Below are 12,161 nucleotides of genomic sequence, written 5' to 3' on the forward strand. Positions count from 1 at the left end.
AACCTCTCCTGCCTTTGGACTGAAAGAGAAGCAAAAGCAGGAGAGAAAGAAATACTGGTTTCCATATTGGAAAACATAATTTCAAGCTCTATCTCTTGGCAAAAGTATCACCAACTTTGCAATTTCATCTTTATTGCTATTGCAAAATGGAACAAATTATTGCACGATCCAAAGCAGCCAAAACATACCGTTTTCTTTCCACATTCAAATTATCTCACATTTGACATCCCACAAAGAACAGAACTGCAGCATCATCACATTGAGTAATCAACAAACTCCTAGGACCGCTAGAGAGGTGCAGAGAGGGTATAAAACCTGGCATCTAGCTACTTAGAACACGGTATATTAGTCTTGCCACTTTTTTAAACCATGCAAGCCAAAAGATGTGAGTCATAACACTTGTGTGTCATAACAGTGATTCATAAATACAAGCGCACACAATGCATTTATATAAACCACAGATACAGGACCTTTCAGAGAAACAGGAAGACCTTTCCTGAAGGCTGGGCAAAGCGTGTCCCAGTGTTAAGACACAAAATGAACAAGTGGCTCTTGAGTGACTCAGAGCAAACACAGGATACCTGGTAACGATACCACATCCCCATGCACTAGCAAGCGGGGACAAACACTTTGTGTTTATCACAGCTCACATCACAACAGCCTGTGGGCCAGGCCAGGAAAGAAGAATTTGCCAGGCTCCTGCTATATTCCTGCCCTGCTCGTGCACGGCCTTGGGCAAGCTATTTGGCTTCTTGTGCCTCAGTTCCACAGCAGCTAAAGGAAGGGCAAAGTTATTTCCTTATTTCAGAAAAGCAGAGGCTGCGCTGAGATACCGCGGTGCTGGGCTCAACTGAGTACGTGCCTTCGGGAGAAGAGTCGTGTTATCTGCGTGGTCGGGCCTGGCATGGCCGGTGACCCTGCTGAAGGCGGCACCCCTTCTGCTGCAAAGACCTAGGAGCCCAGGGGAAGGAGGCCGAGGCGTAAGAAGCACCGCACGCCCTGGCCTGAGGGAAGGTGAGGGACTGCATCCTCCCGAGGCATCACCCACCCTCCCCCCTCATTTCCTCAGCCTCCCAACACCGACACCCCGTTTCCTCAGGCTCCGGCACGGCGCCGCTCGCCCCCCGCACAACCCCTCACCCCAGGTAGCAGCGCCCGTTTCCCTCCCCGCGGCCTCGCCGCCCGAACAGGAGCTCGCCCGGAGTGTCGCGCCGGGGAGGCCGCCACATCGCCTCAGAGAGCCGACCGGCCCCGCCACCGCCTCCCACCCCCCAAGCCCAGCGCGGCCCCCTCCGCCCGGGGAAGTCCGCAGGGAACGCCGGCGCCGCCCGCACCCACCTCGAAGAGCTCGGCCGTGGTCGCCATAGCCGCAGAGAGGGCGGCGGGACTGCTCAGCGGCCCACCGCCGCCGCCCCGCCGCTGCCGCCCATTGTGTCCCGCCGCCCCGGCAGCAGCAGCAGCAGCCGCCGCGGCGCCGCCTCCGCCCGCCGGAAATGGGCCTGCGCCGGGCGGCCACGGCCGGGGAGGGGCCGGGAGCTGCGCGCCGCCGCGGCCGCTCCTCCGCAGCGCCCCGGCCGCCCTCAGCGCCGCTGCGGCCGCCGACATGTCCCTGCGGGCGCTCTGGCTCCTCAGGCACGACCCTGGGGCCGGCGGCACCGTGCTCTTCTCCAGGTAACGGCGGCGCGGGGGTCTGTGGAGACCGGGGAGGCGGGGATGGGCCCGGCGGCCTGGGCAGGCCCGCGGGTCAGGCCGAGCCGAGTGCCCTCAGCGGGGCCGGGGCTCGGCGGGGGTTTTGCGGCCGTGCTGGCAGGCGGCCGCCTCTCCCCGGGCTGTGTGCTGCTTGTCGGGCCCCCGTAAGGGGGGGAAGGAGAGAAAAGCTGGCGGGTTCGCGTCGGAGGCGGCGGTGTTTTCTGAGCGGCCGGGGCTGCCTCGGGGCCCCGAAACAGGTGGAAAAATACCGAAATAGCCTGATGCCTCATAAATCCCTTCGCTCTTCAAAGCGCTGCTGGCCACTGTACGTTTCTGAACCCGATTTTGAAAATTTCTGGGTTCAGATAAAGTGATTTTAACTAAATCTTTTTTTTTTACAACTTCTGCATTTTGCACATGACTTTCCTTTCTCTGTTCCTCTATCTGTTAGTTGCTGTAAAGATTTTACCGAGTTCTTCTCTGTCCTAACATGGAAAAGGACAAGGTAGTGAATATGAAATACTATCAGATAGACAAAATGGGCAAAGTGGAAAGCATATATTTTGCTTATATTCTCTTTGTATTTTTTGTAGCTGTACAAAAGTACAGTATTTTCAGGCAGAAATTGAACTTTCAATTTGATTTTAATTTTTACATACAAAGGGTTTTTTTAAGTTAGTGAGCCAAAGGAGAACTTTTTATTCAGAGGTCTTACAGAGTTTTAAGTAAGACTTCGAGCTAGGCAGGCCGCTTTTGTTGGTCTGGCAAATGGTGTTGCCATTTCCGCGTACTCTCGGTGATTTCAGAGGACTCAATTCCAAAGAATGAGAGGAAAAATAACTGGGGCTAGGGAAAGGAAGAATGCTGAGACCTGGATAAAGAGATGTGACTTACAGTCCTAGTCTGAATTCAGTAAAACTGAAGAGAGAACCTAGAAGGAGGAGGAAAAAAAAGAAAAAAGAGCAAGCAGACTATCTTCCATCTTCAGGTGCAGACAGATCTCTACATTGGACATTCCTCTGATTGTTTTAGGATTAGTATTATAGTCCTTGTATTACCTACAAGACCAGAGATGAGGCCTCCCCTCTACAAACACAGAGAAAGAGAAAGCCTTGTCCCAAAAATCTGAGAGTGTAATCACCATGGAGGAAGGGGGGGCTAGTGACAGGGATATGTGAAGTAACTTGTCACACAGTAAGCGGCAGAGACAAGGAATAGCACTCCTTTGAAAAGGGCAAACTATACTTGATACTTCAAGTGATTTCCAGACTTAGATCTTTCAAGTTCCCAGAGAAAATAATAGGGCTGTGGAAACCCCAAGTTTATCCTCCTAACTGACCTTAAATTCAACAAAGCACACAGACAATATAAAGAATGCCGGATCACATGGAAACTGTTGGTTTCGGGACTTACGCACTCAGCTGGAGATACGTGAGCCCTGATCTTTAACCTCAGAGAAGACATCTGGGACATCAAAGCATTCCACTTTTTTTGAGCTGATCATAACTTAATTCAGGCAAGAAGTATGGTCTCTCTTGAATCACCAAAGCTCATTCATCCCTGGAAACTTTCATCTTTTTAAGTTTTCATCACTTTCTAGAAGGGAATACTGAAAAACTGAGATCTGAAGGGCTAACTAATCATCTAATGACTCAGCTAAAGCTGGGAAGATTCAGTGGGAGGAGAAGATTGCTGTGGCATGGGGACAGCTTCGGCAAATGGAGCAGGCAGATTGGGACATAAGACAAAACTAGACTGAAATACCACATCTTTCTTTGTTTTGGAAACATCAACCAAAAATAAGAGATGCTCACCAAGGTTATGTGTAGCCTCTTATTAACAACTTTGCCCTGGAAGTCCTCAGAAATTTTCGAGCTGCAAAACCACCCCTGTTTGTTTGCTCTTCAAAAATAGATGTGAGACTGCAGGGAGGCCTTTCACTGTCATCTGTATCCTGTTTACGGGTCTTGTAGCTCTGGCTTCTCTCTGCCTATGCTTGCTTTTTCCTTACTGAATAAAAAAAGCTCTCGATGCCTGATTAAGAATCAAACAAAAAAGCACAGTCACTGAAAATAAGCCTGAGGAAGTGTAGCTGCCTCCAGCAAGAGACTCTGCTATTCAGTTAAGAAAAGATGGTGTAGGTGGGACTTGGAGGCAACAGGATAAGAACCATGCAAGTTTTCAGGGGCAGAAGGAGAATGGTACATGTGCAGGTCACAGATAAAACAAAGTACCCCATTGCTGCGATTACAAGTTCCATGGCAATTTAAGAAACAGACCATCAATGTGTCTTTAAAAAGATGGTACAAAAAAGGGGAATAAATGAAGGCATTTATGTATCCATGCATTTTTTTCCTCCCATATTTGTTTGTAAGCATGGCTCTGAGTGCAACCATGCAGCCTGAGAACAGATCTGCTACAAAGTGATCCATAAAGTGATTTAATTAGTTGCCTGGAGTGCAACCTGTGATATGTACTTTGAGGGTCTGTGGATAACTACTAAGGGAATCCACAAAAGAGAGCATAGAAAAGCTAGCCTGTTATCAAACTTCATGTAAGAGAAACTCAGGGGAGTCTGCAGTTCAAAAAAAAAGGATGACAATCAATGCGTTAGTGGAAGTAACAATTTTTCTTTTTTGGCTATTTATTAAAAGACAACTCTTCAGTTCCTGTTGATAGATTTAGGTTAGCTTGGGAAGAAATTAATCTCTCTCTCCTTTAAAAAATAACACTTCTTCAGAAGAAAAAATCCCAGACATAGTGTTAAACAGCTAGTATGATTTTTCTCAAATATTATCTTTAGGAAATTTGCAATGAAATATATATGTTGATGTAACCTAGCAATTTGAAAATATACAAAACATTGCGTCTTTGTGACATTATGATAGTTAAATCATTTTTCAACTTAAATAGTTAAAAAAGAAATTATGAAATGAATATAAAGCTTTAAGTTACATATATGCAAATACAATGTGGAATCCATTTTGCCCCTCCCCCCAAACCATGCAGCCCTTGCTGGAAAAATTGGACTTAAGTACAATGAAATCTTTTTGGATTTATAATATTGTAAAGATTTTTAGGTAATCTTGTTAAATAATTAAAGCAACTGATTCATATCAATTGTGTAAGCTCAGAACAGCAATGAAAAACGTTTATATAAGTAACTTCCATGATACTGTCTTGTAAATATAGTATTTAGTACAGTAGCAAAGCTGTAGCAGTAGGATACTCTATCTAGGCAAAAAGCTGTTATAGTCGAATTTTATGATGTTTTCTTAAATGTCTGAAAATTTGTCTTCAGCGTGATCTCACCTCTTAGAAAAACTTTGCTGTTGAAGTTTCGCTCAGTGGTGTGAGTCATGCTTGGGTTCATTAGCGACATTTAAACATCCTATACATTTGTGCAACAGGAAGGGTAGACAGACAAATTCACGTTTTATTAAAAAAAAGAGCGAATGTATTTGCTGAAAGTATTCAGTAAAAATCCACCTGCTAGAATGAATCCTAATTACTCGTGAAATAGTTTTATTGACAATGATTTAGATTCTGTTCCCATCACTGTCTCTATCAAGACGCTGCTGGCTTCTGCTTACACAAGGTTACTTTTAGGACCGGGGGCCCTGTGGGAGTTATTTGAATACCTAAGAGAAACCCATCCTTGATTATATCAATATTCTAAAGATTTTTGTAATGCTTTTGCATTTGATATTTTGGGTGGGAAAAGATGAGTAGCACTAAGACGCTCTTATTTCCATGTCACAGACGTTACCCCACTGTTGAAATACGCGCTGAGACCTTCAATGGGTCAACACATGTGCCTGTGCCATCTGACGGTGCTTTTCTTAAAGCCTTGCTTTTTGAACTGAGACTTGTAGATGACCATATTTTTGTGGAGCATCGAGATACTTGCACTCGAATCAATCATTCATCAGTATATTCAGTTCGCACCGAAGGAGGGGATCTCTGGCCCGTGCTTGCTTTTCAGAAGAGTGGTCTGATATATGCGTGTCTTCCACTAGTTGAGGAGACGTTGGAGCCACGGCCACCCCTCCTCACCGTTACTGGGCTCTCGCAAGGACTGGCTCTTTTGTTAGGCATTGTGGACTACATCTCTCCAAGTCGGAAAAATGAAGCCGAGATGAGTGCGAAAATAGGCCAGCTTCGAAATTTGCTTATACAGGCCTGTCCGCTTGGCACCCCCTTAAACACAAACATACGCAGCTTAAACAGCTCGTTTGATGACATTCAGGAAATGCCTACAGATGAGAATCAACCGGCTTGGAGATCCAACACGTATAAAGGCAAACCTCAGGTTAATGTCTGTATCACTGAAAAAGTCAAGTGTAAGCAGTATGACAAAAGAGATGTTGTGGACACGTGGCAAGTTTATGGAGCTGTAAATTGCAAGGTGAGAGCATTTTTTGTGCAAGTCTGACCAAGGTATTTCTCATGCAAGCACACTGGGAAAGTAAATACACATGTCATTTTACTTTGGTATGTGATCAGTGAATTTCTAATACTGTAATATTTCAAAGTGTAACAAACTATTACTTGTTCGACTGATGTGTTAGCAATGTTTTTTATTTTGATCTTTACTGTTTTTTCCCCTGCATACTATTTATCACACTTAAATTTCCAGCAGTAGGCACATTGCATGTATTTTCCCAAATTTTTTTTATTTTCAATTAGATAGGGAGAAATAGTTTCATACAGTTTTTGCGTATAGAGGCTAACATAATTTATTTCCAGCTATCTAGAAGTAGTAGTAGTTTATTTCCAGCAGTCTAGTAAGCAGTGTGATAAATAATGATTAGTAACAGAGTTTCTGAATGAGTCTTATACAGGTGTCTTTATGTAAGTGTTTTTAATTAATTTTCCTACCAAACGAAAGTTTAATCTTCTATCCTACTTTATTCTATTGCAACAACATTTTGAATCCACGAATGCTGTTTGTTTGGCTGACATAAGAGCTTTTGATACAGAATCTGGCTGTATAATTATTTTGAAAGTTTTTTAATGTGACAATAGTTTTTCATTGTTTAATACTAAAAATTGTGGAATATTGACAAAGTAGATCAATAATAATTATGAAATACGTTTGTGTTCTCTATAATTGATGTATGTAACATTCTTTGTCCTGAATTATGCTTGGGAAGCACGCTATGTTGTCACAGTACCCTATATTTGTAACTGCCAGCGTTTTAAAAGGAGAAAGACCTAATAAAGAGGATGATGGTAATTTAATTATTTGCAAGAGGTGGGATACTCATCTCCGAAGGAAGCCAACCTAAGTACTGCGCTTCCGATCCCACCAGCCATGCTGGTAGGGATTATGTGGGTGAACAGCTTCCTGCTCTCAGAGGGACAAGTTTCTAGGTCATCTTGCAGAGTGGATGGCCTTACATAAGAAGCAAGCCCTGGTGTAATTGTGCACTGCTGAGCTGGCACGCGGAGGGACGAGACAATGGATGCGCAGCACGTGGTTGCCGTGAGAAAGCTGACATGGGACCACAGTAGCCATTAATAGCATGCTTGAATCCATTAAGCGGATGTTGTAAAAGTAACTGAATTAATTAGACTATCACCAAGTGTGTTTATGTAACGTTCGTAATGATGTAGCTATACGGTAAGTCCTTGGCTTGCTTATCTGCTGTTTTCTGGCTAAAGAGTACTTGTCAGTTAGGAGACATTTAGCTAAGACTGCATCACTAGCCCTACTGTGGGAAAGGCCACAGAAATGGGAAATGGATTTTGTTCTGAAAGTATTTGTCGGTACTAATGTTTGAAGCCAGCTGAAAATTTTTAGCATTATGTTTTTGAATGCTTGTATTTGATTTTTTGAACATCTAATTCTGACTCAAGGGAGATATTTTAGAATAACTTGTTGACTTCATTTTTTCAAGTGTGACATAGAGGGATCTGCACCAAACGTAACTCTCAGTTTGAATCTCCCGACTAACGGTCCTCCGCTCCAAGATATCGTGGTCCATCATTGTGTGACTTCTGTTGACCCTGCCATGCTGATGTCCAGTAGTGTCGAGCCACTGGATGATTCTGTGTATAACGGACCTTACAAATTTCCTTTTGTTCCTCCTTCAGATTCATTCAACTTGTGTTACTACACTTCCCAGGTAATAACATCCCTGGCCCTCGTTATTTTCCAATCTTCCAACAGGAATAAAAATACCTGTGTTGTTGAATGTGTCTGAATGAGTTTCAGTGCAATTCAGGAAGGTAAAATGCTTTTTATATAATAAATCACTTGGAAGGCACTTCAGGACTTGAGCCATCTAAGTCACATTAAGGAGGTGCCAGTACCTTTGCCTGCCTGGCATGGCTGCTCTTACTTTAAATGATGCCTGAATTAGACAAAATGAATCCCAGTGCATATAGCGCAAATCTGTGTATCACAAGCAGCCTGTAGAGTTTGGCATATACTGTTCAAAAGCAGTCAGCAATTAACGTGTTTGTTATTTTTAAAAGTACTTTAGCAATTAAAACAGTATATAACTGATCTTATGATGATGGTGTTAATTTATCTTGAGAATGAATATAGTTTTTTCCAGGTTCCTGTTCCACCAATTTTGGGATGTTATCAACTCATTGAAGAGGGATCACAGTTAAAAATAACGGTTAATTTAAAGCTTCATGAAAGCATAAAGAATTCTTTTGAGTACTGTGAAGCCCGTATACCTTTTTTCAACAGGTAATAATAAAGAAATCCTAAATAAGTTTCTTCCATTTCTCTGTGATCTTCCTGAAATTAACCTGTCAGGAGTCAATATAACAGATTACGATCCATCAAAGTACCACCAGTGGACGCCGACCTTGCAAATGTTGGGAAGTCCCCTTGTAATTCTTGTAATTTCCAGAGTACTTGGTAACGTTCTGAATTCTTCTGTTGGGCATCCTGTTTCACTGTGGTATTTTTTGATGTGAAACCCTGCCACAGTCTTCCAGGTGGATTAAGTCTTGAGATCTCTTCCAACCCAGGGTTACCTGTTCCTTAAGACTGCTAATCCTAGCTACAGATCAGCTTATCAAAAATACAGTTATTTAAAATTAAAACGATAGTTTCCATTTAAGCCTCTCTGACAACTGCCATGACTACGCTGTCACATAATTATCATGAAAATTTAAAGATGAAATGATACAAAGTTGCTGATCATAGTGTTAGTAAAACACTATCAGTGAACTAAAGACAGTAAAACATCAACAGCTCTTCTATGATTACTAGGTTGAGACCATGGTGATTTCCTCCTGCTCTGTAATTTCTTTTCATAAATTAGCAGTGTGCTCAGATAGGTATGATTTGTCTGTATGCACATAAATAATGTCAGCATTTTATTGCTTTCTTTAACAAAATGGGTGTTTACAAATACTGAATGATACTAATTCCAATGGTTTTATTTTCCCTCTGTCGTACTGTAGGGGCCCAATCTCTCAATTAGAGTACAAAGTTAGTTACGGCCAACTGGATTTGTCACGAGAGAAGAGCCTACTGGTTTGGGTCATCGGTAAGCAGCATACCCCTGCGCACTCCTCCTTCCTCCCCCAGTCAATTTTGTATAGTGTAGGCACAGCTGTATAATTTCTTATAGATGCTGTTTCTGGCTGTAGGACAGAAGTTCCCTAAATCTTTAGAAGTTTCTCTGACTGGAATCGTGTCTTTTGGCACTGCAGGCAAAGAGCACCCAACTGATTATGTTTGCACTGGGAACACTGCTTATGTAAAAGTAAGTCACAGGCTCTGTGAAGAGAGGCCTTAGTAGTAATTTTTTTATTATCTTAAATTTGCTATGAAAATACATTGATTTTAAATCAGACATAATTGTTCTTAGCATGGAGTTTTCTGTCCTCTTGCTTACAGGATTTGACATCCTGTCATTTTGGAGAATGCTTGCACACCAAGAGTATGTAACTCAGATTGGCAGTATTTGCGCAGCAAGCATGACAATATGCATCTGATTGTGTTTTCCTGCTTTTTATAGCTGTATTTTAGGATCCCAGATTTCACCCTTACTGGATGTTATGTAGACCAGCATTCTATTCAGATCTTTGCACCAGGAAAACCCAAAATTACTGCATGTGAGTTGTTAACAATGTCATTTATTTAACTGAAACTGTGTATTGAGGTTACGAACTGGATGTCTGGCCTCTTGTTTAGGACACTTTTGTCAAAGGCGTGATACATGGATCGGCAACACCCAGGTACAGAACTTGGCTCCTGCCTGCAAGGTGATACTGCTGTTGTCAGTGTCATCAACTTCCCTTGGTGGATGTGGCTCTACATTGAATCTGTGGAGCAGAAACCAAATCTGCTTATTTTTGAGTTAACGCGTGACTATTTCCAAGTCTGCACCAAAAATACATTAATTGGGAACACAGTAGGCACTCATTAAATCTGAGCAGTGCTGTCTAATGGAAGCATTTTTATTTGTTGCTATCTGTTACAACTTCTGTCAGTCATGCTAGCAGAGGTCTGTAAATGCCTTTTGAAAACTGTGATTTACACTGTTAATTTTGTGACAGGTCACGTTCAGTCCTAAATTGTAACACAAAAAAGCAATGTTTTCATACTGTATGTTTTATATCGAGTATGCAATTTATATTCATTGAACAAAATCCAAGCCATCCACCTGCTTTTGACTTAACCTCTGTTTGAATTTTAAGCTCATGACTGATACATTAGTAAAGGTAATTGAAGCTGAGACTTTAAATGTCTCATTATCAGAAACGATTTTCAAATAATAATAAGAGCCTTACAGTTTAAAGAGGCCATTATACCTTTTCTGTAAACTAGTAAGGATGGATTAGTAGTCTTTTAACTTGGATGAAGGAATGTCTGATTGTAAGGCATCCTGTAATGCTTATTTTTCTTGCTTTTCTTTTTGTTTTTAGCCCGGGAACTGATTTCTTCTGATTACTACATCTGGAATTCCAAAGCACCAGCACCTATGGTGTACAAAACCTTATTTGAGTAATTTGCTTGTGAATTATTTTTGTATTTAAACAAAACAGCTAAAGAGAGTGATGTCTTGATACAATGAAAATAAATATTCTCCGCACTTATACTTTGTATGTTTGCTTAAAAATTTCTGTTGAGGAAAAACAAAAGAAGTTGCTTCTCTTAAAAATGTAAGTTGGTTTTAAATTTAGTCCTGGATAACAGCTTAGGGAAGACAAATTGAAATGTACTTGCTGTGGCCATTTTTACTTTCCCTAACATTAACTGGTACAAAATAAGTACCTAGTGATGCAGATACAGACTGGTATGACGGGGCATGTCTTCCGGGAGGGCTCCTGGCTACTTCACTTGTTTTGTAAACCAGAGAGCTCACAGGACGTGAAAGCTTTCAATGTCTTCTTTCTGTCGTGAAGTCACAAGAATCTCATTATACCCCAGATTAACAAGACAGTTAAAAGCAAGACTTGTGTTATTTTCACAAGATGCGTACAGAATACATAGGAGTCGATAATTTACAAGAATTTTAAGAGAGGGAGTATGGCATGAGCAGTGCTTCTAAAAGTGGAGATGATACAGGAGTCTTTATTGCCTCCCGTTCGTAAATGCAAACTGCATTGCTCTGAAAGCTAGTGTTCATGAGGATCCAGAGGCGTGAACCTGGTTTTTCAAATCACGAGACTAACTCTGAGCAGGGTTAGCTGGAGGCTCCAAAAAAACATCACTGAGCCATTTTCCCTGAAAAAATACATGGAAAAGAAAAGGACTCAGTTTACAGAGGCAGACCTCTAATTTTGAGAAGAAAATTGGTATCTGCAGGAACACAGGAAATGGACTTTAAGAGAGTTATCAGGAAATGAGCAAATTCTGAAAGGCTTGTGAAAAACAGAGAACCTGGAGAGCAGCACAAAAGAAGAGAAGAATGCCGTCTAATAACTGAGCATGCCGGCTGCTCCTGCCGTACCTCTTGTTTAACTGTACGCTGTGTGATAAATAAGATTAAAACTTTTCTCCTTGCATAATCACTAAGCTATAATTTAAAAAATGCTTAGATTGAGATAGTAATCTAATTGGTTGGTTAAATGTTCTAAAGGGTGGATTAATTCATGTGAAACATGCCGTTCAGCTGAAAGCGCTATCCAAACTTAGACACCAGAGCTAGGCTATGACCCATTTCACACAGGTGATGTGTCCATTTCAATGAACAGGCAAAAGGTGAATTAATAATTTTCCCCAGAATCCGGCCCATTCGTGTTAGTCGTCCGCATGCCTGGACACCACGATGTGAGTGGGGGTGTACGCTGGGCACCCAACCACAGGATTTCAGCGCGCGGCGTTTGCTTTCCATCCACCCATTGGAAAGATGAGAGCTGTCTGTTCCGCACAGCAGCACCGCGGAGCAATGGCTTTTCTTCTTCGCAGCATTTCCCCAAGAAATGCTGTGAAACTGGGTCTGTCAAAATTCACAGCACATTAGAAGAGATTCCCCTCACACTCAGTAGCTGGG

General features: G+C 42.3%; 2 protein-coding genes across 7 annotated transcripts in view; one reads left to right on the top strand and one right to left on the bottom strand.

Moving 5' to 3' along the window:
• The window catches only part of EXOC5 (exocyst complex component 5), a 29,860-nt gene extending 28,355 nt beyond the window's left edge, over nt 1-1,505 (bottom strand). Inside the window, exon 1 of one of the 2 annotated variants that reach the window (XM_075753274.1) lies at nt 1,339-1,505. In XM_075753274.1, the coding sequence (XP_075609389.1) occupies nt 1,339-1,365 (27 nt within the window). In that variant the 5' untranslated portion in view covers nt 1,366-1,505. The remainder of the gene's footprint in view (nt 1-1,338) is intronic. The other variant, XM_075753273.1, reaches the window with a different exon arrangement.
• Nucleotides 1,500-11,663, top strand: AP5M1 (adaptor related protein complex 5 subunit mu 1). Of its 5 annotated transcripts, XM_075753276.1 has the most exons (8): nt 1,535-1,671; nt 5,452-6,097; nt 7,593-7,820; nt 8,256-8,395; nt 9,121-9,206; nt 9,310-9,425; nt 9,681-9,777; nt 10,591-11,663. In XM_075753276.1, exons 1-8 carry the CDS (start codon nt 1,604-1,606, stop codon nt 10,671-10,673), a joined length of 1,464 nt encoding a protein of 487 aa, XP_075609391.1. In that variant the 5' UTR covers nt 1,535-1,603; the 3' UTR covers nt 10,674-11,663. The 5 variants fall into 5 exon arrangements, 3 of the variants coding, with proteins under 3 accessions (XP_075609391.1, XP_075609393.1, XP_075609392.1); XR_012835524.1 differs by lacking the exon at nt 10,591-11,663 and having other exon boundaries at nt 1,500-1,671; nt 9,291-9,425; XR_012835525.1 differs by lacking the exon at nt 10,591-11,663 and having other exon boundaries at nt 1,500-1,671; nt 9,291-9,425; nt 9,560-9,690.
• Nucleotides 11,664-12,161: the final 498 nt, after the last annotated feature.

Source organism: Balearica regulorum, chromosome 5 (assembly GCF_011004875.1).
Source record: "Balearica regulorum gibbericeps isolate bBalReg1 chromosome 5, bBalReg1.pri, whole genome shotgun sequence".
Taxonomy (NCBI): domain Eukaryota; kingdom Metazoa; phylum Chordata; class Aves; order Gruiformes; family Gruidae; genus Balearica; species Balearica regulorum.

Coding starts and splice junctions, on each gene's coding strand:
- AP5M1 (XM_075753276.1), top strand. CDS start 1,604: ATGTCCCTGCGGGCGCTCTGGCTCCTCAGGCACGACCCTGGGGCCGGC. Junction 1,672..5,451: donor GGCACCGTGCTCTTCTCCAG/GTAACGGCGGCG, acceptor TCCATGTCACAG/ACGTTACCCCACTGTTGAAA. Junction 9,426..9,680: donor GGAACACTGCTTATGTAAAA/GTAAGTCACAGG, acceptor TGCTTTTTATAG/CTGTATTTTAGGATCCCAGA.